General features: G+C 56.3%; 1 protein-coding gene across 5 annotated transcripts in view; it reads left to right on the top strand.

Moving 5' to 3' along the window:
* The window catches only part of DISP3 (dispatched RND transporter family member 3), a 53,288-nt gene extending 30,253 nt beyond the window's left edge, over positions 1-23,035 (top strand). For 3 of the 5 annotated variants that reach the window (XM_082463660.1, XM_082463661.1, XM_082463662.1), the window contains 18 exons: positions 1,815-1,951; positions 2,880-3,014; positions 3,442-3,602; positions 5,056-5,195; positions 6,875-7,023; positions 7,254-7,415; positions 8,316-8,477; positions 10,525-10,638; positions 11,905-12,041; positions 13,215-13,399; positions 15,245-15,375; positions 15,435-15,625; positions 16,662-16,788; positions 17,309-17,454; positions 19,502-19,661; positions 20,236-20,349; positions 20,780-20,946; positions 21,831-23,035. In XM_082463660.1, coding sequence (XP_082319786.1) covers positions 1,815-1,951; positions 2,880-3,014; positions 3,442-3,602; positions 5,056-5,195; positions 6,875-7,023; positions 7,254-7,415; positions 8,316-8,477; positions 10,525-10,638; positions 11,905-12,041; positions 13,215-13,399; positions 15,245-15,375; positions 15,435-15,625; positions 16,662-16,788; positions 17,309-17,454; positions 19,502-19,661; positions 20,236-20,349; positions 20,780-20,946; positions 21,831-22,193 — 2,881 coding nt within the window. In that variant the 3' untranslated portion in view covers positions 22,194-23,035. The remainder of the gene's footprint in view (positions 1-1,814; positions 1,952-2,879; positions 3,015-3,441; positions 3,603-5,055; positions 5,196-6,874; positions 7,024-7,253; positions 7,416-8,315; positions 8,478-10,524; positions 10,639-11,904; positions 12,042-13,214; positions 13,400-15,244; positions 15,376-15,434; positions 15,626-16,661; positions 16,789-17,308; positions 17,455-19,501; positions 19,662-20,235; positions 20,350-20,779; positions 20,947-21,830) is intronic. The other 2 variants (XM_082463663.1, XM_082463664.1) reach the window with 2 other exon arrangements.
* The last annotated feature ends 4,859 nt before the right edge of the window (positions 23,036-27,894 follow it).

Below are 27,894 nucleotides of genomic sequence, written 5' to 3'. Positions count from 1 at the left end.
CATTTTATTTCCTTTGTTGTTTTTTTAGCTATAAATATTTAGTTTAGTGGTTGCTTCAAGGTTTATAGTATACATCCTTAAATTATCAGTGTATCTTCAAATGATGTTAAACCACTTCATGTATAGTGTATACTATATATGAATAGTATACCACCATTTCCTTCTTCCTGGCCTTTATGCTATTGTTGTCATATATTTTATTTTCATATATGTTATAAACCCCATACCACATTATTATTATTTCTGTTTAAACGGTCAGTTATCTTTTTAAAAGATTTACATAAGAATAAGAAAATTTTGTACATTTTTCATGTTGTTACCATTTCCAGTCCTTTTTATTCCTTTGTGTAGATGTATATTTCCATCTGTAATCATTTTCCTTCTGCCTGAAGGACTTCCTTTAACATCTCTTGTAGTGCAGGTGTACTGGAGATGAATTCGTTCAGACTTTTAAAAAATTTATTTATTTTTGTCTGAGTTGGGTCTTAGTTGCTGTGTGCGGGCTTTCTCTAGTTGTGGCAAGTGAGGGCTATTCTTCGTTGCGGTGCGCAGGCTTCTCATTGCGGTGGCTTCTCTTGTTGCAGAGCACAGGCTCTAGATGTGCAGGCTTCAGTAGTTGTGGCATGCAGGCTCAATAGTTGTGGCTCCCGAGCTCTAGAGTGCAGGCTCAGTAGTTGTGGCACACGGGCTTAGTTGCTCCACGGCATGTGGGATCTTCCCGGACCAGGGCTCGAACCCATGTCCCCTGCATCGGCAGGCGGATTCTTAACCACTGTGCCACCAGGGAAGCCCCCTTTCAGCTTTTGTATACTGAAAAAGTCTTTATTTTGCCTTTGTTTTTGAAATATATTTTTCAAAATATAGAATTCTGGGTATAGAATTCTGGGTTGACTTTTTCCCCAGTTGATAAAGGACCTTGCTCCATCATCTTCTCACTTGCATTGTTTCTGAAGAGAAATCTGCTGTCATCCTTATTTTTGTTCCTCTGTGTGTAATGCATCTTTTTCCTCAGGCTGCTTTTAAGATTTTATCTTGGTCACTGATTTTGAGCAATTTGATTATGATGTGCATTGTTGTTGTTTTATTCATGGTTTGGGGGGGCTTGGGGTCCATTGCTTGAGCCTTTTGAATCAATGAGTTTATAGTTTTCATCAAGTTTGGAAAACTTTCAGCCTCTTTTGAGAAGTCACTAACCCATATATTAGGCTGCAGTGAAGCCTGGAAACTCTCTCAAGCCAGTAAGTCAGGGTAAGCATAGGGTCCATTTTGTTTCTCACCTCTCAGAGATCACCATTCTTTGTTATCTCATGTCTCATGTATTTTCTTATTTTTTTCATTAGTTTCACTGGGAAGGTAAATCTAGATTTCATCTTGTTACTCCATCTTGGCCAGAAGCAGATCTCACTCCTGTTTGTATTTTAAAACTCAACTTGACTTGCTTGGTTAAGTTTTTCTTATTAAGAATAACTGCTGTTAAATGCACACTAGCGGTATAAAACAGTATCTGGAAGCTGGTTTGAATTTAGAATTTTGCTGTGAATAATTGAGAATTGGAAGATGACAGAATTTGGCTATAATTGATTATTATTTGTGTAGAGCAGTGGTCTCAACCTCACTGATAATTCAGTCCCACCCCAAACATTCTGATTTCATTTGTCTAGAGTATGGCCTGGACATCAGGATTTTTGGAAGTCCCCCAGGTGATCATAATGTACAGCCAAGGTAAAGAGACACTGGTGAGGTGGATGGCTCCCAGTCCTCCTCTATCTCTGATCCACTCCGTCTTTCCTCTCTCTGTGTCCTCCCTTCTTCAGCAAAGTGCAGGTTCTGTATGGGGGGACGGACCTCTTTGATTATGAGGTTCGCAGAACCTTCAACAATGACATGCTCCTGGCCTTCATCAGCAGCAGCTGCATTGCCGCCCTCGTCTACATTCTCACCTCCTGCTCAGGTAGGGTTTCTTCAAAAGCCCTGTGTGGAGCCAGCCCCTTCTCTTCTTCCAGTGTGCTTCTCTCTGGACAAAGCCTTCCTGCTCAGGAATGCCAGAAATGGTCTTGAATCCACTGTCAGAACTGGTGGGGGGAGGGGTGCTCAGACATCACCTTCTAACCCCAGGCAGGTAGACTGAGGTTCAGAGGCAGGTTGGGCCGTGCCCAAGGGCCCCCAGCCCCATGACCTCCCACAGTTGAACCTTTTTCCCTTTGACCATCTTTTTCTTGCCAGTAAACTTGCTGATAAGTTTTGGGGAGTCTGGAGTATTGGACACCTTATGAATTATTCTGTACCCTGTTCTATAGTGCCTGTCAGCTGCCCTTTGTACCCCAGTTTACTTTTCCACCACCATCTCCCCATATACCCTAGCTGCTTCTTTCTGCATATACAGTAGGTACTCTCTGTTGCTCAAATGAATGAGAGATTGGTCATACCTTCACAAATGGAAAAGACATTCATTCGTCCATGTAACAGATATTAATTGGGCACCAACTATGTGCCAGATGCTCTAAGGTGCCAGGGATCCAGACACATGGTGAACATCACAGACACACTTCCTACCCCCACGGAACCTCTAGTCTACTGGGGTGACAGATGTAAATATATAATAATTCCCTACTAGCACTTGAGACAAGTTCTGCAAAGATGAGGGCCCATAAACAACTTGACTTACTCAAAAATGGTTTCATTTGCCACTCAGGCCTCCTGTCCAGCCCCTTCTCCGGGTGCAAAAAACTGTGCTGGGCTCAGATGGGGTGGTGGAGGTACTCCCTGGGGGTGGGGGTGCGGGGTGAGGCAGGACCCAGCAGGGGCCAGGGACACCAAAGAGGTGTGTTCCTCTGGGTCCCCCCACTCTATCTGTCCCCTGTGCCTCTTGCCCTGCCCAGTGTTCCTGTCCTTCTTCGGAATTGCCAGCATCGGCCTCAGCTGCCTGGTGGCACTCTTCCTGTACCATGTGGTCTTTGGTATCCAGTACTTGGGCATCCTCAATGGGGTGGCTGCCTTTGTGATAGTGGGCATTGGTGAGTTGCCTCTGTTGCCATGGTAATGGGCCTTGGGAACTTGGGAACTCTGTCCCCAGAAGGGCCTTCTTCCAGGAGGCAAAGCCTGGCTTCCATGGGGGCTCCAAAAAGTCCCCTTTCAGACCTCGGAGCCTTGGAATTGGGGTAGTGGGTGGGTAGAATATGAGTGGTGGGTGATCCTTGGCATATGATGGGTGGAGCCCCCAAGGGGTGGAAGGAATGGGTAGCTATTCTGGTGGAGGTTAAGAACGGTGGGAAAGGTGGGAAGGGGGCTAAGATTTGGAGGAAAGGGCCTGGTTCTGGTGGGGGCGTGGGTGAGGAGCAAGGAGCATGGAGGGTGGGGCTTGGGTTCCTGCCCAGGTTGGGTCTGACCATGGACACAGCAGAGTGATCCTGAGACCTGCTGGCCCGGGACTCCCTCCTGTAGGCGTGGACGACGTCTTTGTGTTCATCAACACCTACCGCCAGGCCACCCACCTGGAAGACCCGCAGCTGCGGATGGCCCATACCATCCAGACGGCGGGCAAGGCCACCTTCTTCACCTCCCTGACCACGGCTGCCGCCTACGCAGCTAACGTCTTCTCCCAGGTGGGAGCCCGCCCTCCCCCCCGACCTGACCTCCCCGTCCCTCCCGTGCACACCTGGCCCCCGGTCTCTGCTCTTCCTACCCGCCCCTTCTCTTGGGGCCACGCAGCCTCTGCCTCAAGGTTCCTGCCACGTCCCTAGAGTCCACTTTTTTCTCATTTTTAAAAAAATTTTTAATGGAGTATAGTTGATTTACAGTGTTGTGTTAGTTGCTGGTGTACAGCAAAGTGAATCAGTTATACATTTACATATATCCACTCTTTTTTAGATTCTTTTCCCATATAGGCCATTACAGAGTATTCAGTAGAGTTCCCTGTGCTATACAGTAGGTCCTTATTAGTTATCTATTTTATATGTAGTAGTGTGTATATGTCAATCCCCATCTCCCAATTTACCCCTCCCCCGCTTAGAGTCCATTTTTGCTACTAATCATCATTACCAGAACTTAACAAATGGGAGAATTAAAATAATACAAATAGTGTTTCTTATTGATGCTCGTTAATGATAATCCAGCCTCTGTCCTGAAGGGCGTTTGGCAGTTTCCAAAGGTCCCCCAGCTGGTAAGTGGTGAGCCTGCCCGGTCTCCTGACCGGGGTTCAGGGCCCTCTCCACCCACTGGCTTCACACCACGTGGTCATTCCTCACACTCACTTTTCTCTCGCTGGCCCCACGCTCCTTCACGTCTGAGGTGGGCTCAGGAGAAGGATCTTAGACCAGGTCCTTGGTGTCAACAGAGCCTGCAGGACAGTGAGCCTGCCTGAATCTGAGAGGTTTTATGACCTGGCCTGAGGATCCCGTCTAGAAACCACTAGGTGCTTTGGGATTCCCCAGGCCTTCCTCGAGAACCACATCCAGAAAACAGGCAGAGCTGGGTTCACATCCCACCTCTGCCATTTTCTGGCTGTGTGACCTTCGGCAGGTTGTTTAACCTCTCTGAGCCTCGCTTTCCTCATGTGTGGATCATCAGGGACTGACATGAGATGACTGTGAAAGTGTTTCACAAACAGTGAAGGCCTGTCTGCTTGTTGGCTACAGTTTCCTTCTGGCTGCCACACCCTGTGCAGGAAGCACACCCAGCCTCCCTACTCCCATCACAGCAGCTTTCCCTCCCTTCCCCCTCGCTGACACGTGGCCTGCTCCAACAGGGCGTGTCTTCCTCTGTCCTTCACGTAATGACAGTTATGGAGCGCTAGCTCTGTGCTGAGCGCTGTTCCGGGCAGAGGGCTGCAGCGTGGACCAGAGGTGGGACTCTTCCTCCCCTGCCCCGCCCCTGGCACCAGCCCGGCCCTCTGACGTCCTCCTAGGCCAGTGCCTCTGTCCCAGCAGCCCCGGCCTCCTCATCCTGCCTCCGTCTGAGGGTGGTCGGGGGTCCTGAGTGCCTCTCTGCAGAGCCCCCAGGCTCCCTGGGCTCCAGGCCTGATAGTCCCACATCCCCCCTCTACTTCCCCATTGCCAGATCCCGGCCGTCCACGACTTCGGCCTGTTCATGTCTCTCATCGTGTCCTGCTGCTGGCTGGCTGTGCTCTTCACCATGCCTGCTGCCCTGGGCATCTGGAGCCTTTATATGGCACCGCTGGAGAGTGCCTGCCAGACCAGGTGAGCCAGGCAGCGGGTCGCGTCCTCCTCTCACAGAATATCTATAGCAGGCCCTTGGGGGGCCATTCAGCACACCCTCCTATCTCCCAAGAGCCTCGTGATTCACCATTGAGCACCTTCTGTATGCCCAGTCCTATGCTGGGCACTACTGGGGGAGCAGAGGAAGAAGAGAATCCTGTCCAGTAGTTACATCTGATCACCTACTATGTGCCAGGAAGTGGGCAATGAGCTTTTGTACGAGATCTTACTGCCACCCTCCCCAAGGACCCTGGCAGCTGGGTCCTCTTATTTCACCCATTTTATAGACAAGGAAACAGAAGCTTGGAGCAGTTGGGCAACTTTCTCAAGGTTACCCATTTAATAGGCAGTGGGGCTGAGATTTAGACCACATAATCTGACTGGATCCCATGCTCTTAGCCGCCACGTTAAATGTCCTCAAGGTTCTCATCTTGGGGGAGGAACAATATTAAGGTGCAGTGAGTGGTGTGCAGAGTTGAATGGATCGGCCCAGAGCCACTGCTGAAGGTCTAGGGGTTGGGGTCTCGTGGGCCAGGTGGTCAGTGGCGGGGTGGGGGGCGGCGGAGACAGTGACCAAATGGAATCCAGCCTGGGTGGCTGCCTGGGTTGGGAGTCCTGAGGAATGATGGAGGGTCTGGGCTTGGGGCAGGGCATGCGAGGGCAGGACTGTCAGGGGTCCATGACAGTGTCCACCTGACCATGGTGAGCCCAGGAGGGGCAGCGAGGGGCTCAGACTCAGGCCCGGGACGCACTCCTCAGCTCTCCCACACATACCTCCTGCTTCAGGGCCGCCATGTATGGTGGTACGGGTTGGGCACTGGACAAGGGCACTCTGGCTGAGGCACAGCGGTCTGCACTATAGACGTTCAGATTTGACTATTTCTCTGACAGTTTTGTGACATAGAAGCAAAGTGTCTTGGGTAAAGGGCTCCTTGTTTCTAATCTCTACAGAGACACCAACTAAGCCCGCCCTGTCCCGCCCCCGAGTCTGGGGCAGTGGACGCAGCAGTCTTCCCAGTCCTGGGCTCCAGCCTCAGCCTCTTTGCCTGGCGGCTGCGGACCCTTAGATATGTTACGTAACCTCTCTGCATCTCAGCTTCCTGTTCTATAGAATGGGTACATGTAACCCCGTGAGGATTGATGAGAGAATCTCGCTCACTGCCTGGCACGTAGTATTCCTGGCACGTAGTATTCCTGGCACGTAGTATTCCTGGCACATTCACCGTGTGCATTGTTCTCGTCCCCAGTCCCTAGGGTGAGCCTTGTCTCCCTCACGTGCACTCCAGCCGAGGCCTCAGCCACGTCCTCAGCCCAGCCCCGCTTCCCCGTCCTCCTGGTGCCAGGGCCCTGGGCGCACGACGCGGTAGCCATGATTCCCCTGCGTTGGTCACCTTGATGCTTGGGCAGCAGCGAGCCATCATCCCCTCTCTCTGGGTGATGGCTGTTGTCACCATTTGTGTCCCCAGAGGAAGAGTGGCACCCAAGGGCCCCAGGGGAGATGGCGCTGGAGAGAACTCAGGTGCAGGCTCCTGGAAACCTGTGATGCGAGTCCTGTGTGAGCGGTCGGCAGCGGTGTGATACCTGGGTTCACATGTAGCCGGGACCTTCCCCCCGTTCCCTGGACACCCAGGACTCACCCCCTCCTCCCACTGTCTCCGCAGCTGCCACCAGAAGTGCGGCTGCAAGAGCTCCCTGCACTTCCCCGGGGACGTGTTTGCTGCTGCCGAGCGGGCTGGGGGCAGCCCTGCTCAGGGCCCCATGCCCTACCTGGACGATGACATCCCCTTGCTCAATGTGGAGGAGGAGCCAGGTGAGAGCTGGTGCGGGCCTGTCCCGCTGAGCCTGCCGGGACCCAGGGGCTGCCTCGGCCGGGGGAAGTAGCCCTTGGCGAGCTGGTGTGAGGACAGGCCGGTCCTGAGCGGGGGGCAGGACGAGATCCCCATCGAGCGTTTGCGCTTCCCTGGAGAGGGCAGGGACCAGGGTGGGCTCTGGCCCGCTTCTGGGCCAGCCCTCTGACAGGCCACTGCTCTGCCCCGGCAGTGTCGCTGGAGCTGGGAGACGCGTCCCTGGTGTCTGTGCCCCCCAAGGGCCTGCAGCCAGCCCCCGACGGGGGCAGCCGGGGGCAGCTCATCGCCCAGCTGCAGGAGCTGCTGCACCACTGGGTCCTGTGGTCGGCCGTCAAGAGCCGTTGGGTGATTGTGGGTAAGTGGGCTGTCCACTCTCCTTCCCCCCATCTTGCAGTTTCTCCCAGTGCCTAAGACGTGGAGGACAGACCCCGCCCCATGCAAAAAACGTGCAGGCATTGGGAGCCCGCCCCAGTTCCCCAAATGAGCTAGAGGTCAGAAACCTGGGCTGGTGTCCCTCGCTCTCTCGGAGCTTTACCCCCTTCCTGCATAGAATAAAGCTGGTTCTGCGATAGCTGTTGCTTATTGAGCACCTACTACGTGCCAGTCATGATGCTGGGCAGCAGAGCAGAGCGCCGAGTGCTTGGGCTCTGGATTTAGACCAGCTTGGCTAAGTTGGAATCCTAATTCTGCCGTGTTCTAGCAGCGTCACCTTGACTGTGCCAGTTAGTCTGAGCCTCTGTTTCCTGTCCTATAAGTGAGGGTAAGAATAGTATCTATCTACTAAGGCAGTTGTGAGGAAAGCCACAGTGTGTGTAAAGAACTTAGCCCAGTGCAAGGCATGTAGTAAGTGCTCAATGAAAGTTAAGTGCTCCTATTATTATTATTATCATTATTATCATCATTGACTGTATTTAGGTCTGTGTAAGATCAAGTGGATACGCTGGCTCTTTATAAACTGTTAAGGGCTCTAAGATGGGGGCTGGCTTTTGTCCAGGAATGTGAGCTTATAGCTTATAGTCTGACCACCAGTGACACATGTGACAACCGGCCGCTACCTCCAAGGGACGGAACCCTAGCAGCCTCACCCACAGGCTGGCACGCTGGGCCTTTGCCTGCTCCCTTGGGATACCTGCCCCCCTTTCCCCCTCCCATCCCCACAGAGGGAGCAGCTCTTTCCCAGGGCTCTGGAAGCCCCGCTGTGCATGCCCCCACCCCCAGCCCCAGCCCTGCCTAGCGCAGCATCCTTTCCTCGCAGGCCTCTTTGTCTCCATCCTCATCCTGTCCCTGGTGTTCGCCAGCCGGCTCCGCCCCGCCAGCCGGGCCCCGCTGCTCTTCCGGCCGGATACCAACATCCAGGTGCTGCTGGACCTCAAGTACAACTTGAGCGCCGAGGGCATCTCCTGCATCACCTGTTCAGGTGAGGGTTTCCTGCCAGGGTGTCCCCTGTGGGCCCCTGCCCCTTTTGGAGTCCACGTCTCCAAGACGAGAGATGTGAGATCCAGGCTCCCCATCACAGTATGACCTCAGGCAAATCACTCCACCTCTAAGCCTCAGTGTTTTCACGTTTCATTAAACGAATACTTACTGGGTGCCAGCTGTGCTGGTGCTGGGGAGACCGCAGTGGGCAGGACAGGCTTCTCGAGCTCAGGGAGTCCATTCCACTGCTGGGGCAGGCCATATAATAGTAGATCTGAGCTGTGGTGGACTAAAAGGAGGGCGACTGGGGAGCTCAGCATCGTGGAAGCCTTATTCCTGGAGGAGGGAATGTCTAAGGCAAGACTTAGCCTGCCTGGGTGGTGGGGGGAGGGAGGGAAGGAGTTGGCCAAGCTGGGAGAGGAGAGGAGGGAAGCGGTCTAGGCAGAGGGGAGCACCAGAGTGGGAAAGACCAGGGCCAAGTCTGATGGAGGTAGTTGCAGGAGCTAAGGCTAGCCAGATGGGCTGGGCCAGGGCCTGCTGGGGTACAGTGAGGAGTCTGGATTGTATTGTAATCGGCACTGGAAGCTAGTGGAGGGCTTTAAGCAGAGAAGCTGCTGTGTGGTCGGAGGGCCAGCATGGAGCGTGGCTGGGAGCCCAGGCGGGAGTCTCGTGCAGTCATCTAGACAAGAGACGGTGGGGGCCGGAGCCGGTGTGGCCGATGGTGACAGTGAAGACAAGAGGTTCTTAGGAGGTGAAACCCACAGGACTTGGTGATGGAGCGTGTGCCGGGGATGAGCTAAGAGGTGAGATAAAGACGTCTGCTGGCCTTAGAGTTAGTCTGATCCAGGCCCTCGTCTTACAGAGGGGAGCCTGAGGTTGGAGTTGGGGCGGGGGAAGTCGACCCAAGGTCATACAGCTTTGCCGGGTGGTTAGAAACCGAATGAGAAGACGCTTGGGTGAGTGCTTCCGGCTCCTGGGGGACGACCCGCTGACTGCTGTAATTGCCTTCATGTAATTACGGTGGTGTTCAGATTAACCTGGCCTTCCCCTTGGTAAATGGCGTTAGCCAAGTGCATGATAATCGGCTGCAGCTCAGAGAGGTGCCCGAGGAGCCCCTCCTAAACTGGCCGCGTCCCTGCTCCTCTCCCACCTGCCTGGGCATCGAATTTCGCTCCAATGTCACTGCCGCTGCAAGGCCTCCCACCGTCCCTCAGGGCCTGTCTGCTCCCACTTCACAGATGGGCAAACCCTGGGATGATCCCGAAGTTCCTGCAAACATCTGGAGAAGGGCCCCAGCCAGAGCCCAGCCCCAGCCCCTTGTATCTCTCAGCCTCTGAACTGCCTCTTAAAGGGGCCCTTCAGGCTGTAGCAAAAAGATTTTCGGCTTTAGGGGCAGACAAGACCGATCCTGATGGGGCTCTGCCTCTCACTTCCCCTGAAGGTCATGTAACCTCCCTGAACCTCTGCTTGCTTCTAGGTCAAATGGGATTAATGATAACGACCTCCTAGCATTATCGTATTAGTTTTTTGAAGGTGTAAAATTTCTCTCATTAAAAAACAAAAACAAACAAACAACTCATCTGCAATGCTTGGGGCAAAACAGGAGGTCTCCTCTGTCTCTGCTAGTTGATAACATGCCGTTTCTAATTATTCCTATTTATCAAGCGTTCATCACGAGCCAGACACATTGCTAAGCGCATGAGATGCAGCACCCCCTTTTGTCCCTCAGCCACCCTCTGGAGGTACCCTCTGGGTGTCGTCCCATTTGACAGAGGAGGGAAGTGAGGCGTGGTGTGGATGAGTAGGGTAAGCTGCCACGTGTCTTTCTCTGGAGGGGGCTGGCAGCTTCCTTCCCTTTGCCTTAAGATTCTTGTAAAGTCAGCATTTGTCCTTTCTTCGGTTCCATCTAGTTTCTTTCAGACCCCTGATACCACCCCCTTCCCAAGCTGAGGGCCCTGGGGCCCATGTCCTTCAGGTCGTCTCTGTCCCAGCCTTGGCCGGGCCCAGCCAGGGAGGCCCTGCTGCCTGACACGGTGCCGGTGGGGTAGGTCTGTTCCAGGAGAAGCCCCACAGCCTGCAGAACAACATCCGGACGTCCCTGGAGAAGAAGAAGCGGGGCTCAGGGGTGTCCTGGGCCGGCCGGCCTGAGGCTGCCCTGCAGGGTCAGTGGGGAGTGTGCACTGGCTGGGTGGGGCAGTGGGAGGTCCTGGTACAAGGGTGCAGGGGCCCTGTGGGGAGAGCACATTAAATCCATGCTTTGATTCTCCTTCGGGAACAAAAGCCTGTGTTCTTGGGTCACCGTGGAAGGGTCGGTGCAGGGGTGAACCTGAGGCCCTTGCCCGTCGTCCCACCAGCTCTCTTCAGCCAGAACAGGGCGATCCCTTCCTGCTACCACCCCAGCCTGGCTTGTGGTGCACAGTGAACCTGCCTTGTGTGCCAAATCCATCCTGAGTGTCTGGGGGAGGGCTGGGGCGTCCTGAACGCTGGAGGCTGGCTTATCCCTGCTGGGGTCTCCATCAGATGTGGGATGCCGGGATGCATGTGGGAATTAACCCCCCACATGGGGCAGTTGTGTGTGTCCTTGTCACCACACGGCCATCGTCACCCCTCTGTGCCCACCATCCTCATCAGCAGCACACCTCCACCGTTCACACCATGCCTGGGGCATCGTTGTTGGTGTCACTTCCACTACCCTAGTCCCTACTGGCACATCACACCATGGCTCCCACCATCACTGTCACTCCCTCTACCCGTGCTACCTCCCCATCCAGTGTCCACCACCGCCTCCCCGTCCATCTATACCACCACCCCATCCAGTGTCCACCACCACCTCCCCCTCCATCTATACCTCCACCCCATCCAGTGTCCACCACCGCCCCCCCCTCCATCTATACCTCCACCCCATCCAGTGTCCGCCACCACCTCCCCATCCATCTATACCACCACCCCATCCAGTGTCCGCCACCACCTCCCCCTCCATCTATACCTCCACCCCATCCAGTGTCCACCACCACCTCCCCCTCCATCTATACCTCCACCCCATCCAGTGTCCACCACCACCTCCCCCTCCATCTATACCTCCACCCCATCCAGTGTCCACCACCGCCTCCCCCTCCATCTATACCTCCACCCCATCCAGTGTCTGCCACCACCTCCCCATCCATCTATACCACCACCCCATCCAGTGTCCACCACCACCTCCGCATCCATCTATACCTCCACCCCATCCAGTGTCCACCACCAACAACCAGTCCCCCATCATTGCCATGGGCTCGGTCCAGTAGAGAGGAACAGAGCCACCATTCAGAGAGGACCCCAAGGTCAGGCTCAGCTCCTCAGTCAACAGAGCAGAGGCTGGGCTGTTGCAGGGTTAGGGGAAGCCAGTCGAGGTGATTGTCCCTCCTCCTCCATCCCTCGTTTGTCCCTAGACTCCCCAGGCACTGTGTACGTCTCCAAGGTGAAGAGCAAAGGCCACCCGGCTGTCTACAGGTTCTCCCTCAACGCCAGCCTGCCTGGCCCTTGGCAGACCGTGTCCTCTGGGGACGGGGAGGTGCCCTCCTTCCAGGTGAGCCTGGCTGTCGTTAAGGGAGCTGCCACTACCAGGGGAGGGGGCCCTCAATGCCACACTGGTGGGCACTGGCCACATGGGGGTGGGGGCAGGGCCTGCGAGGATGGAGCTGCTCCAGGCAGGTGAGGACCCTCTCCCACCGTCAGCCAGGCCTGCGGCAGGGACCTGCAGAGTGGTGAGAGCACGGGCTGCCGAGTCAGCCAGGCCTGGGTTCGAGTCCTGGCTCTGCCATTTATAACCTGTATGTCTTTGGGAAGATTATGTAATCTCTCTGAGCCTCAGTCTCCTCATCTGTGATACGGGGACATGAAAGGCACCAGCCAGGGATGTTGGAGGTACATGAGGCAAGGCCTGTGCGTTCTGTAACATCTGGAACGTAGTAAGTGCCCAGTAAAATGGGAGCTATTAGTTAGATTGTTGTTCTCAGCCATCTGTTCTAGCGCCCCAGAGAAGAGGCTCCCAGGGCCAACCCAGGCCTCTGATTTTTCCCTCTCAGGAATCATTTGTGTTTCTTTAACATGTTACACCTCCAGGGTGACAGTTACACATATCAACTCATTTGTTTGGGGTTTATATTTCCATTCGAAAGATGGGCTGTGTGAGGCGTTCCCGGACTCTGACCTTTGCACTGCGGTTCTCACTGCCTGGAGGGCTTTCCTTCCAGCTTCATGCGTGGCTGGCTCCCCGTTCAGATCTCAGCCTAAATGTCACCTCCTCCTAGGACCCTTTCCTGGCCATCCTTATCAGTTTGGCCTCCTCTTCCAGTGCCCCATTCGTCCTGTGCCTTATCGTCCTAATATTTAATTCAAAGCCCTTAAAAGAATCTGAGGCCATCGTAATTGGCAGCTCCAGGAAGGAGGGCAGGGACCAAGCCCGTCTGGCTCGCAGCCGTATCCTCAGAGCCCAGCTCAGGGCCTGGCTTGGAGTAAATCCTCAGTTGAAGGAAGGACTGAGGCTCAGAGAGGTAGGGAAGGATTTGCTCCGTCCTTAAACTTGAACCCAGGCCTCCTGCGCCTCTGCCCAGGGCTCTACCCCCTGACTCTGGGGGCTGGAATGGGGGCGGGGGGTGGGGAGCATTCCAAGGAGGGAGGGGACCGAGCCTGAGGCTGGGCCCAGGCCAAGGCAGCCTCCCAGAGTCACCTGTCTTGTCTCTGTCAATCCACTGCTTAGGTGTATAGAGCGCCTTTTGGTAACTTCACCAAGAAGCTGACCGCTTGTATGTCTACAGTAGGGCTGCTCCAGGCGGCGAGCCCCTCCGGCAAGTGGATGGTGACGACCTTGGCCTGCGACACCAAGCGGGGCTGGAAGTTTGACTTCAGCTTCTACGTGGCCGCCAAGGAGCAGCAGCACAGCCGGTAACAGAGCCTTGCAGATAAGTCGGTTCCCGCCGGCCCGGCCCCCTTGTTTGCCCCGCTCGCGACACCTTGAAGAAACCCCTGTCCATTTCTGCCCATCTGTTCAGATGTTTCTCGCCCGGGACTGGGGAGTGGGGGACACCAAGACGCCAGGCCCGCAGTTCGCTCCCCGATCTGCTGCCTTCCCTCTGGATGGCTCCCGCGGGAGGCGCAGCGGCCCTCTGGCCCCTCAGCACGCCAAGCAGCTCCCAGCTCAGAGCTTTTGCATTTGCTGTTCCCTGGGCCTAGGATGCTTTTCCCTAGCTCCTCCTGGGATTGACTTGTTCTCAAGATTCAGGTCCTTACCCAGATGCTTACCCACCCCCAACAAGGTTTCCCTGACCAGACCGCCCTCCCCGGCGAAAATAGCCACACCCACCTCTCCCCATACATCACCCCGCTGCTCTCTTTCTGGCTTCTACCAGCACCTGGAATCACGCTGACCTACTGGTTGATTACCTGTCCTTGCTCAGGAGCACGCAGGCATCCTGCCGTGATTAGCTTACTGTTCTGTGCTGTATCCCCTCACCTAGTGCTGTGTAGCAGGTGCTCAGGAAGCACTTGCTGAGTGAATGAATGAATGCATGAGTACACTCTGCATTCCTCTCCAAGGCACTATCCACACTCTCAATACCTACAGTTAATTCAGAAAAAAATGATTTAACGTTCCCCCTCCCTCAGACTGTAAGGTGATGGGAGAGAGCCCGTGTCTGTTGTCTTTACCTACTGTATACGCACGCCCTACCTAGTGCCTGGCATGAAGTAAGTGCCCATGAACACCTAATGATCAACTGCCCTCTGTGCCTCGGGGCTCTCTGAGCCAGCTGGGGCCATCTTTTCCCAGGTTCCCCCCATCACGTTCTGACCATTGAGGCTTGTCAGCCGAGGGCCTTTCTCTCATCCATTCATTCATTTAACATTGAGCCCCGACTGTGAGCGGGCACGGGGCTAGTGCTGGGGATGGGAAACAAGACAGATGTGACTCCTGCCCTCGGGCTCACTAGCGGGAGACAGCAGCTAACAAGTCAAGCACAGCGTCATTACAGATTACAATACGTGCTCTGCAAGGAAGAGCCCGCTGCTGCTGTAGTCCAGAGAACAGCAGCGCGGGGCCTGCACTGGTGACACCGGGTCTCTGACAGGGCCTGGCCTCAGGACATTGGGCACCCACATGAGGGTGATGCTTGGGGCAGGGGGATGACCAAGATGGGCTCACTGGGCCCTTCTGGCCTGGCACACCTCGGCTTGGGGGATGAGGGGGGGTGTCCCTCTGCCTCCCCTCCAGGGTCGGGCTCACGCTGCACATATACAGTAGCCACTGGGGTCAGGCTGCCTGGCTGAGCTTAGAACATTCTAGAAAGAGCCTTGAGCTACATCAAGTCCAGCGGTGAATAAGCTAACCGTGGAATCCTTTCTTCAAACAGAATCTTGAGGCTCTGTCACTGTTCAGGTTAAAGTGGGGCAGGGGGCTTCTGAGCACCGACCCCCAAGGCTAGCCCTGGGGCCCCTCGAGGACCGTTTGGAAGCTGCTGGTCTCTTCCACCCCTCCCACCACAGGCGAGGAGACACATGCAGGGAGGGGAAGTGCCTTGGGCAGGACCACAGGGTGGGCCTTGGCAGGGGCGGGACTAAGAACAGGTGTCCAAACCCCAGCCCTGAACCTAAGATTGAATCCCTGTGCTGGGGGAGCCCGAGTCGGTGCCCTGCGCTCTTCCGGCCCCAGCACACGGCCGCCTGTGCCTCTCCCCCCCACTGCTCCTGGCCCTCCTGGCCTCAGTCCTGGCCTCGCCTCCTTTGCCTCCACAGGAAGCTGTACTTTGCGCAGTCCCGCAAGCCCCCTTTCCACGGGCGCGTGTGTGCGGCCCCTCCTGGCTGCCTGCTCAGCTCCAGCCCCGATGGGCCGACCAAAGGCTTCTTCTACGTGCCCAGCGAGAAAGGTACATGCGGGGAGGCTGCGGCGGGGCCTTGGGAGGCTGGGCCCCGCCTTCCCATCCAGCTGTGACTCCCTCCGCAGCGCCCAAGGCCCGCCCCTCTGCCACCTTCGGCTTCAACCCCTGTGTGAACACGGGCTGCGGGAAGCCGGCGGTGCGGCCGCTCGTGGACACGGGGGCCATGGTCTTCGTGGTCTTTGGCATCGTTGGCATCAATCGCACGCGGCAGGTGGACAACCATGTCATCGGAGACCCGGTACGCGTGCCCACGTTGGGCAGACGCCAGAGGGCCCAGCTACACCAGGCTTGCGAACTAGTGCCAGCCCAGGGGCCGCCAGCCTGGCTCTGCACACTCGCCCTCGGCTCCTTGGCTGCTCACCCGGCCCACAGGCTCCGCTACGTGGCACCATTTCTCTTGAGGACTGAGCAGCGCTGAGCTCTTAGAATCGCCCAGGAATCTGGGTACAGTGGGGCCTGAGCCAGCTGCCCCGCATCATTAGGGGTGGAACGGAGGTGAGGGCAGTACAGGTGTGCAAAGCCTCCCTGCCCGCCTCCTCCTGCACGGGGCCCTCCCTGTGCCCACCGCCCTCGCTGCATGCCTCGGCCATGGTGCCCTCCCTCGGGGTGGTCTCCCCCCCTTGTACATGTTTGTGCCAGGGCTGGGCTCTTGGGCGTTGGAGGGGAGCGGAGCTGACACGGAGCTGTGACGAGGTCTGTGCCTGGCACTGGGTGGGTACTGAGACACGGTGGGAAGGACCGTGGATGTCGGTACCCTTGGTCATGACCCCTGCCTTGGGAAGTCAGCCTGGCTGGGTGTACAGGGTTTCAGACAGAAAGTAATTCAGGAGCCAGGTGGGGTCAGAGGAGATCTGTCCGGTCTGGACCGGGAGTCCGCAGGTGTTCGGAGGAGGGGTGGGGAGGCAGGGAGGAGGGGTGGGGAGGCAGGGAGGAGGGGTGGGAGGCAGGGAGGAGAGGAGGCCGACGCTGGAGGACAGTTGGGACTCGGCTGTGCCGAGGGAGAGGGGAAGGCAGGGAGCCCAGGTGAGTGCGTTGTAAGATCAAGGAGGGGAGGCTGGGGAGGCTCGTGCGGGTGGGCAGCAGTGGGAGCAGAGGTGCTGCCGGGGGCAGGGCAGATCAGGCTCGGGCAGGACCGCGGGTGACCAGGCAGAGGGCTCCAAGTGCTGGCGACGATGGTAGCAGGAGCTGCTGGAGGTACCTCCCCGGGGTTGGGGCCCAGGAATGAGTTCCCGACTCACTGAGCAGTCGCCCTGGCTTGTGTCTCCTTGGGAAAGGGCAGCGTCATCTACGACAGCAGCTTTGACCTCTTCAAAGAAATCGGGCACCTGTGTCGCCTCTGCAAGGCCATCGCGGGGAACTCGGAGCTGGTGAAGCCGGGCGGGGCCCAGTGCCTGCCCTCAGGTGCGTGCGGGGGACCCGAGGGTGGGCAGCCCCGAGGGCGCGTGTGCCTGGCGTGAGGGCGTCTACAGACACGTGTCCGAGCTTATGTGTGTCCACACGAGGGTGGGGGGCGTGCGAATCTTCCAGATGAGAGCGGGCTCGTGCCTAAAGGTGAACGGTCGCAGAGCCGCACGGGCATGGGGAGGTGTGCGGTGTGCAGGGCGCACCTGCAGGAGGAGCTTTTCCAAAACTGAGAGCGAGGCCGGGGGCTGGCCCAGATAATAACCTGGGTCAGGCCAGGGCTCTTCCTGAGAAGGCACAAGATGTCAATTTCTGCCCTGCCGGCTAATGGGTGTTGTAGGTTTCCCGATGGCATTGCCAGTGGTTCCAGACACCTTTTACACTAGGAGGTTGGGGGAAGGGCGCGTGCCCCTGTGCACACACACCCAGATGGGTAAGTGCACGTGCGCAGGCAGGATGGGAGAAGAGGTGCTCCCTTCCCGGGTCCCCGCCCCGACCCACCTCTCCCCTCTCCCCACAGGCTACAGCATCTCCTCCTTCCTGCAGATGTTGCACCCCGAGTGCAAGGAGCTGCCTGAGCCCCACCTGCTCCCAGGGCAGCTGTCACACGGGGCCGTGGGCGTCAAGGATGGCCGAGTGCAGTGGATCTCCATGGCCTTCGAGTCGGTGAGCCCCGGCTGGGCCACCGGGTGTGGGGCAGTGTGCTGACCTCACAGAGTGCATTGTCACCACGGATCCCCGGACCTCATCCCAGAGCAGAGCTGAGTGGTTGTTCTTCAGAGGGGAGACTGAGGCCACGAGGGGTGAAATTGCTTGCCCAAGGTCACGGGGTTAGTGGACGTCAGCATCAAGTGCCAAACCAGGCTGTCTGACCGCCAAGCTCGGCCCTTCTGCCACACGGGACGCCACCCACCTCCCACCACCCTCCCTCCCCGACAGCCCAAGGTCCACATCGTTTTACGGGGGCAGGTGACAGTCCAGGACACTCCCCTCTGCCACTGTGAGGGGGCAGGTTTGGGGCCACAGAGCCTCCGTGCTGGGCCCCCCAGGAGAGATCGGAAGACAGGGGACCAGCCATTCGACACTTCACTGCTTCCTCTCTCACCCCCTAGGCTCTGCCAAGGAGACACCCACGCACACACACCCATGCACACACATGCGCACACACATATGCACACTTGCACACACGCACATCCCCGACCTGGGCATTGCGGGCCTGGCCCTAGCACTTGGCACTGTGAGACTTGCCAGGTCTGCCCCTGCTGCCTCCGTGCTGAGCCCCGGGGTCCAGTCCTGGCTCTGATCCTGCTGTGCTCTGTGTCCTTGAGCAAGACACTCATCCCCTCTAGCCTCCAGTTCCTCCTCTAAAGACTAGAGTTACGGCTCCCTGCCCGCCCTCTGGCAGTCATCGAGAAGCTAGGGTAGGTCAGTCACGTGAAGGTGTTGGGGAATGAATTCATATGACACCTGGCATATGACACCTGGCATATGGCGATTCTTGTTCTTTGGCCCCAGCCCTGCTTTCTGTCCCACCACCTGTGCCACTCGCTGCACGAGCAGCCAAACCCCTGGCCACCACGAGGAGGACCCAGACCCGCTCCAAGCCCTCAGTGAGCCCCAGGCTAACGCAGACACCACTTCAAAGCCCCACGTAGTTTTTTTAAATTGTGGTAAAATATACATAATAAAATTAGCCATTTAAACCATTTTTCAGTGTATAGTTCAGTAATATTAAGCATAGTCACAATGTTGTGCAACTATCACCACCATCCATCTATAAAACTTCTTATCTTGCAACACTGAAACTGTCCCCATTAAACACGGACTCCCCAGGCACCCCCTCCAGCCACCACTCTGCTTTCTGCCCCCATGGATTTGACTACAGAGGCGGAATCCCACAGCACTGTTCTTTTTGTGATTGGTTCGTTTCACTTAGCACAACGTTCTTCACATCCATCCATGTTGTAGCCGGCATCTGAATTTCCCTCCTTTTTAAAAAAGGCCGAAGCCGCAGACAGTTGGAGGAGAGAATCCCTGCTCAGGCTCCTCCACACAACAGGACGTCACTTCCCAGCTGACCCCCACCAGCACGCAGACACACACATGCACACAGACACGCTGTAAGCTGGTTTGTGCTCAGGGAGAGCAGAGTTGGACCAGTGAGGTAACATATATAAAAGTTCCAGAGCTGGCTGCCGTGGACCAGACAGGTCACCTGCCCTCCCAGACTCACAGCCCAGCCAGGAGAGGAGGGGCAGGTTGCCGGGCAGTGACGAGAACTGCGATGGGGGAGCACCGAGGACTTACAGAGCCCAGAAGATGACCGTCTTGGGGCATCAAGGAAGGCTTCCTAGAGGAGACGGAAACCTCCTGAGGCTTGAAGGAGGGGTGGGAGCAAGCTGTGCAGAGGGCAGAGGGACAGCGTGGGCCGAGGGTGGGACGCGGAGCTGGGGGGCTCTGGAAGTTGGAGCTGGTTCTGTTGGAAAGGGATGGGAACTTTGCTTGAGTGGGGACCTGCTGCCGCTGTGAGAGTCACACGTGCGCCCAGAGGCTGCTGGGAAGTGATCTCGGATGGGCTCGCCTTTCACACAGCGCACTCTCTTTGCAAGTGGCCAGAGGCCAGCTGCAGCTGTCACAGAGCGGCCCAGCTATCACCAGGGCAGCAGCATGGGCCACAGCTGCCCGCCCGTCTCACTGGCTCATGTCCCCGCAGACCACGTACAAGGGCAAGTCCTCCTTCCAGACCTACTCGGACTACCTGCGCTGGGAGAGCTTCCTGCAGCAGCAGCTGAAGACGCTGCCCGAGGGCTCAGCCCTGCACCGCGGCTTCCAGACCTGTGAGCACTGGAAACAGATTTTCATGGAGATCATAGGCAAGTGGCAGCCAACCCCCCCCCCACCAGGGTCCCGGTGGGGTGGGTGGTGGCAGCAGGGACACGGGGAGGTGACCTGGAGCAGGAAGGGCACGGCCTGGCCTGTCTGAGCCACACTTGTCTTCTCAATTCTGGCCAAGAGCCCTGGAGAAACTGGGATGACACAGTGGCCGGGAACACTGATCAGAGACCAGAGTTTGGGTCCCCTCCTGCTTGGGTGCGTCTGGCCACATTCTCTGATCCTGAATTTGGCCGCCTAAAAAGTAATGGTAATGACCCTCATGGCAGTGGTCTCTCATTAGGAGCCCTTCTTGATGCCAAGCCCTGGCTGAGGCCTGACCCGTGTTATCTCTTTAAACTCCAAACGAGGCCTAGGGAGTAGGTGCTATTATTACCCCATTTTACAGATGAAGAAATGGGGGCTCAGAGAAGTCAAGTGGCTCACCCAGAGTGACACAGCTAGCTGTGACGGTGCCCATCTGCATAACCCCAGTACCTCTGACCCGTGAGGGCGAGGGGACTGCGGGTGCCCCACGGTGCAGCCCAGCTGAGGGCCCTCTCCTCTCCCTCCCAGGGGTGCAGAGCGCCCTGCATGGCCTGGCCCTCTCCTTGCTCATCTGTGTGGCTGCGGTGACCGTGTTCACCACCCACGTGCTGCTCCTGCTGCCCGTGCTTCTGAGCATCTTGGGTAAGTGGCCCGGGGGCCAGGAGCGGGCAGGGGTCTCGCTGCTGGCTTCCGGTCAGCAGGTTTCTCTCCACCCTTAACTGTCCCGTCTTTTCAGTGAAGGTTTCCCGACTCCCCACCCCAAGCAAAAAGAGCCTCTGTGACAGTTGTTCACAGGACCGTGTGCTCCCCGAGGGGAGCCAGGTGTCACCAGGTGGTAGCTCTCGTCCCAGGGACATGTTGCTGCACTTGTCCCCTCTTTCAGCCCCCCCTCCCCCTCCCAGCTCTCTCTGGCCCCGTCCCTACTCATCGCACCTGTCACCAGAGCTGGGGGCTCCACCGTAGACCTTACCACCTTCCCCAGGGGCCCTTAGAATTTGTCCAGCAACCCTCCAGGACTGTATGGGTGGGACCAGGTCCACGCTGCCTCCCCGCCACCTCCCGCCCCCCGCAGGCATCGTCTGCCTCGTGGTGACCATCATGTACTGGAGCGGCTGGGAGATGGGCGCCGTGGAAGCCATCTCCCTGTCCATCCTCGTCGGCTCCTCCGTGGATTACTGCGTGCATCTGGTCGAGGGCTATCTGCTGGCCGGAGAGAACCTGCCCCCGCTCCAGGCCGAGGTGAACACCCTGCCTGCCCCACTGCTCCCCAACAAGTCTCCTGCCTCCTCGGTGCCAGTGAGGACCCCCAAGGGTAGCTGGACACCCCTGGTGCCCAGCGCCCAGCCAGGATGTGTTCCAGGAGGCTCAGTTTCCGGGGCCATTCTCCACGCCCAGGGAGCTCAAGGTCTAAGGCAGCTCCACCCAAGCATTGCTGTGGGCGGTGGGCGGGCCCACTCCCCCCAGCCTCTGTCTCCCTAAGTGAGCATGAGGGGTTGAACCAGGCGATGTCCAAGGTCCCTTCCTGCTTCTCGGTTCCCTGAGTCTAAGTCTCATTCTGTAGCCCGGGGAGCAAGTCTGAGCCCTTCTAGTCGTGACCTTGAGGCCACCAACCCCTGTCCCCACTGGACCTCGTGGCTTAGGGAGGACATGCCCGGGTACCAGTGCCAAAACTAGCTCTGGGTCTCGTAAAGTTTTTGGTTTTTCTTAGTTTGGAATTGTGTTGGTGTGAAACATTCATAAATATGTAAATTAAATCGGTTATACATTTAGCTGCTCTTGGTCAAAAGAAGGAAATCAGTTCCAATCACGGCTCACATGTTTGAGGACCTACTGTGCAGATCATCAGTGTTCTGGCTGTCATAGCCACACTTAATGCGCCCCTACTGTGTGCTGTACACTGTGAGCTGCTGCGGGGGAACCATTTCAGCTTCACGCCAGCCCCAGGGACCGGGTGCTGTTACTACCCCCATTTACGGAGGTGGAATGAGGAGCCCGTGAGAGCAAGGCTGGCCTTGGACAGCGTTACGTGTTTATCCAGGGTCCAAGCCCCCTTTCCAAAGCCCCAGGCAGGGAGGCACCCCCTCCTGCGTCTGGGGCCCCAGCTCTCTCTCACCCACACCCAGGATGCGCACTCGCGGCGCCAGTGGCGGACGCTGGAGGCTGTGCGGCACGTGGGCGTGGCCATCGTCTCCAGCGCCCTCACCACGGTCATCGCCACGGTGCCCCTCTTCTTCTGCATCATCGCCCCGTTTGCCAAGTTCGGCAAGATCGTCGCACTCAGCACTGGGGTCTCCATCCTCTACACGCTGACGGTCAGCACAGCCCTGCTCGGCATCATGGCGCCCGGCTCCTTCACCCGGACCAGGACTTCCTTCCTCAAAGCCCTGGGCGCCGTGCTCCTGGCAGGGGCCCTGGGGCTGGGCGCCTGCCTCCTGCTCCTCCAGAGCGGCTATAAGATCCCCCTGCCCAATGGGACCTCCCTATAGCCCTGGCACTACGTCCGGACTTGCACACCTTGGGTCCAGTGGGTGGGGGACGAGATGCTCATTCTCTGACCCCAGAGGCACTTTGTTCCCAGCTTGGCTACAACTAGTTATATTCCCAGGCCTGGGCCAGACGTCACTCACCTGTGTGACCCACACTGCCTTCATCACAGTGCCAGCCACCGCTGGGTGGTCAAGCTGGCAGCCGCCCTGGCCTATGCCTGGTGGTGGAAGAGACCAGCCTTCCTCCTGTGCCTGGTCACCATGAGGGTCAGGTGATTTTTGCAGGGGGTTTCCCTCTCACACTGCCTCAATGCTCACAAGAACTTTCTGATGTGGGTGTTACAGCTCCCCCATTCTACAGATGTGAAAACTGAGGCATCAGGAGGCAAAGTGACTGACCTGTAGCGGCACAGCCAGAGCTGCCTCCATCGGGGACTTTGCAGGAAGAGCACAGTGGGTTCAAGGGCAGGGCCTCGCACTCCCTGCCCCCTCCTCCCCATCAGTTTTACAGCGGCCAATGCTGGGTGGTCCTGTGATCTTCCCCAGGCCTTTTAGTCCTGGCCAGGGAGCACGGAGGAACCGGCCTGGGGTACTGCATGTCCCACCCCCGGCCCCCGCCTCAAGGGGCTCCTGCTCTTCGGAAGCCATGGAGCCCCAGCACAGCCTTCCTCACAGATCTGAGCCCCTACATCCCCCACCTGACTCTGGGGGTGGAATTTGGGGGAGGGGGCAGCCCCTGGGAGGGGGAGCTGGCCGTGCCTGCCGCCTGCTCACAGCAGATGGTTCTTATTAAAGTGACATGAAACTGCAGACCGCTGCCATTAACACGAGCATTTTAAGCATCGCTGGCTCCATCGTATTCTTAAAATTGAAATAACTAAGTGTTCGCATGCCGCCCGGCCGGAACCTGACACGAGGGGTGGGGCCGGGCCTGGAAGGAGATGGAGGTGGGGTGGAAGGTGCCAGACCCTCTGGGGAGCAGGGTCACAGAGTGCTCTGCAGGCTCAGGAGGAGGCTGGGTACCACTGGGGGAGCACCGTGGGAGGGGGCCCATCTGGCTCCCCACAGGGACGTTTATCAGCCCCTTCAGCGTGTCTGGTATTGTGCTGTGACCTTCTTCCTCGGGACAGACGTTGGCTCCTGGGCTTTAGGAAGCTGGACACAGACTGAGCTGGGACTAAACCCTTAGGGCGGGGAAGACATCCCTGAGGGTTGTCTCCAGGTCAGCTCACCTGGTCATCTGTGAATATTGACCAGGGTTGGGGGGTGCTGGGCGTGCACGACAGACACGCAACACCGTGTCCCTGCCCAGTGCATGCCTGGCCCCCAGCAGGTGCTCAGTATTTGCTGAGGGAGCATCAGACAGACACCAAACACGCGATTAATGGTACAAGTTGACACATAGCACTTACTGTGCCAGACGCCCTTCTCAGGGTTTGTGTTAGTCTGCTTGGGCTGCCGTAACAGAGTGCCCTAAACTGGGTGGCTTATAAGAGGAATTTATTCTCTCACAGTTCTGTTGGCTGGAATTCCAAAGCAAGGTGTTGGCAGCATGGGTCCTTCTGGAGGTTGGTCCTTCTTTCTTTCTTTCTTTCTCTCTCTCTCTCTCTCTCACTCTCTCTCTCTCTTCATTCATTCATTCATTTATTTATGGCTGGGTTGGGTCTTCATTGCTGCGCGTGGGCTTTCTCTAGTTGTGGTGAACAGGGGCTACTCTTTGTTGCGGTGCGCGGGCTTCTCATTGCGGTGGCTTCTCTTGTTGCGGAGCACAGGCTCTAGGCACACGGGCTTCAGTAGTTGTGGTTCGCGGGCTCAGTAGTTGTGGTACACGGGCTTAGTTGCTCCATGGCATGTGGGATCTTCCCGGACCAGGGCTCGAACCCATGTCCCCTGCATTGGCAGGCAGATTCTTAACCACTGCGCCACCAGGGAAGTCCACAGCTCATGGTCTTAATGAGCTTTTGCCAAGCGTTAATGAGATGCCCTTCATTAGGTCAGGCACAGCATTTAGCTTGGGGTCTGTGAGGATGTGCAGGCATTTGGTGGGCTACGGAGGGGCAGAGGACAATGAGGGGAGCCCATGGAGAGGGACCCCTGTCACCTACAAAGGTTCCCTGAGCCCTTGCTTCTTTCTCCTTCACTTGGAAGCCAGGAAATCAATGAGAGCCGGGTGCTTTGAAGTGCCGGCCGTGTCCCAGGCCCCATCCATGCGTTCTTGGGAATTCTCACAGGGAGTGTTTTTGTCCCATTTCACTGCTAACAAAACTGAAGCCCAGAGATGTGAAGTAACTGGCCTGAGGTCACACAGCTTGTGAGAGATAGAGTTGGAATTCCCACCCAAGGCTGATGGCTCCTGAGTATATGCTCGCTCTCTGATACAGCCTCTCCTGCAAGCAGATTTGACTCGCAGAAGCAGCCAGCCCCAGGCCAACTGGGCAACCAGGGTCTTCCCTCCTTCACAGTCACCCACCTGTGTGCTACTTGGAGAGGAAGGAGCACCAGGCCTAGAGGGGAGAGTCCAGTGTCCAAGTCTGGGTTCCAGCCCTGCCTGGATGACCTAGAGCAAACCACTGCACACTGATTCAATGCCCTGGAAAGTGGGGCAGGGGACAACGTAATGTCCAGGGCTCTGCCTCCTTCCACTGCTATGCTGCCAGGATTTGAGTCTCCTTAAATCAAGCTGCCCCAGTGCCCACCATCGGTGGCTGTCTTCTCCTGTGAGTCTCTCCTGTTCTCGTCATGTTCACATTCAATAAGCAGGAGGAGGCCCACTGGAGCTGTCGTCTGCTCAACAACAATTTATTGAACACCTACTATGTGCCAGGCACTGTTCCAGGCCTCAGCCATCCAAGAAAACGCAAAAACAGACCCAGACCTGACCACATGGACCTTACAGTCGAGGTGGGGAAAATCTTTAATAAAAGAACCCCTCAGATATTTAACCACAAAGCAGAGAGCTGTGAGGGAGAAGAGTGAGGGGTAGGGGCACAAAGCCCTGTGTCTGGGGCTGGCAGAGGGGTCCCTGCCCTGGGATTGAAAGGATGAGGACCACGTATACATATAGCTGATTCACTTTGTTGTACAGCAGAAACTAACACAACATTGTAAAGCAATTATACTCCAATAAAGATGTATAAAAAAAATAAACAGACGGTTAATGCCTTAAAATAAATACATAAATAAAATAAAGGATGAGGACCAGTTCCCTTGCCTCTGGGGGGTTGGTCCTATCAGACACAGGCCTTCCTGAGCCGCAGGACAGCCTGCCACAGGCTGATGCTAAGGCATAAAAGGAGGGATTCCGTTGTATCTTAGGGGACAAGGCTGGAGCTTCTGGGGGCAGCGGACAGGGAAAGCGGTGACACACTGGGTCGGGAGAGAACATCTGGCTGTTCTAGAAGCTCAGAGTCGCACACACACCCCACCCAGTGACCCGAGAGCGAGGCATAGAGTGGCCTCTGCACGCAGTTCTCAGTCCTGCCTCGGTCACTGCAGAGAAAGTTGCCCAGATAGAACCGAGTCTCCTTTTCCTCCTGGGGCTTCCAGAGGAGTTCAGAGTGGCATTCATGTCCTCTCCAGCAGGCTAAATACCATTGCCTTTGGCATTCAAGGCTCAGTGGAGTCATGTGAAAACCCAGCCACTCCAAACGGACTTAAAATAGGAGCCCAGCAGCTGGAAGCCGTGGGTCCGCACACCACCGTGCCTGGAGGTCTCGGGCTGGCATAGGGCCTGATGTCTTTGCCCAGCCCTGCCCTCCAAGGCTGCCTGGATTTGCCTGAGACTAGCTCTGCAGTTTTCACCTTGGGACCCGGGTGCAGCAGCGGGTGGGGTGCGCCTCCCGGCCACAAGGAGGCGCTCAGGCCCCCGCACCACACCTCCAAGGGAGGAGCTCAAAGGGAGCCTCTTCTAGTTCCCTCATCCTCTTCCTGAACTTTACAGCCTCTGCTTGGGTTTCCCCCCCCTTTAATTGTCTCCGATATAAGCCCATCCTTCCCTCTTCTGGTCACTGCACCTTGATTTTTCTTTGGGGATCCTCCCCCAATCCAGACCTTGTGATGCAGGTGAAGCTGAGGCACCCTGCCATACACACTCCTCCCATTACCCCCTTACATTATCCCTACCCCCCTCCTCCACCAGGTGGGTAGGCATGTGACCCAGACCCAGCCAATCAGTGCATTCCATCCTCCTGGCCATAGTGATTGGTTGAGGAATTGACACCTGACCCAAATTAGTCCCATGAGCATCTTCTTGGGAAAGATACACTCTCTTTTGACCTATATTTCTAGGCTGTGGGGGGAAAGACTGGAGCCTGCCTGGGAACAAGGCAACACAGAGGAAAGCAGAGCCAAGGGTGAAAGACAGATTTCTGATGACATCACTTAAGCCCCTGGATCCAGCCATGCCTGAAGCTAATGTATCCCTAGATTATTTTCATAAATAAGCCAATAAATTCCCCTTCTCCTTAAGCCACTTTGAGTAAGATTCTCTCTGACTTTAAGTCAAAAGTCCTAACTAAACAGTCCCTCCACCCACCCACTTCACACACCCTCTCAAAAGCCTTCATTGTGCTCCTATCACAGGTTAAATCCCCAACTCTCTCTCACGTGACATTCAAGGTCCATCGTGACCTGGCCCCGACCCCTCTCCAGGCTCATCTCCTTCTAGGTCCTCCAGCCATCCTGGGCTCTTCACCCTCCCCAGACATTCCCCATCTCCCTTGTGGTCTACACCCACACGTCCCCCTCTCTTTTCCCCCACTGACACCTGTCAAACTCTGACCTGTCCCTGAAGGCTCAGCTTAGATGCCACCTCCTCCCTGAAGCCTCCCTCCTCTTTCTCACTGCTCTTTGCTGGAACACTGAGTCCCATGCTCTGGTTGAGCTGTGTCTACATCCATCTCCCAGGCTGGGAAAGAGCCCTCGAGAAAGAACAGGGCTGTACTCACCCCTACACTGTCCAAGGAAGCTGGACTCTGTGCAAGGGGGATGGGGATACAGTGAAGGGTTTCTAAAGCAGAAGACCATCTTATGCCTGTTCAGTGGTAAAAATCTAAACGTTTGGTAACACCCTCTGTTGACAAGGCTACATATGCAAACAGGCTCTCATATGCATTGCTGGTGGGAGTTTAAACTGGTTCAACCATCGTGGAGGGGAACTTGGCAGTAACTATCACAGTGGCACGATCCTTTTGATTCAGCAGTGCCGCTGCTGAGAATTTATCCTGCGGATAAACTTCCACTGGGCAAGTTATTCACTGAAGCCTTGTCTAGTATATCAAAGGACTGGGAGCTCCTAAACGTCCATCAGCGCAGTGACCGATGAAATAAGTTATGATCAGTCCATTCAGACAATAGGATACCCTGTGGCTATAAACGAAGACTAAGGAAGCTCTCTAAGTGCTGATATGCGAAAAACCACCAAGCTATATTAAAAGAGAGGAAAGTTGCAAAAATGTGTGTAAAATATGTTGAAAAAATGGGTGGGAGAGCTCATTTTGCTTGTATATGCATAAAGAAACTGATGGAAACGCAAGAAAAACTAAGGCAGTAGTTACCTGTGGGGATTGGGGGGCAGGGTTGTGGGGGGGACTAGGCAGATGGCAGACAGCCACGGGAGGAAGACTTTTATTACAAATCTTTGCACACTCTTGGATTTTTTGACAGCAGGAATATATTATCTGGATTTTTTTTTTTTTTAAAG

This window comes from Balaenoptera physalus (assembly GCF_965194825.1).
Source record: "Balaenoptera physalus genome assembly, chromosome: 1".
Classification (NCBI taxonomy): domain Eukaryota; kingdom Metazoa; phylum Chordata; class Mammalia; order Artiodactyla; family Balaenopteridae; genus Balaenoptera; species Balaenoptera physalus.
Note: the sequence above shows the minus strand (reverse complement) of the source record. Positions and strands in the feature narration are given on the sequence as shown.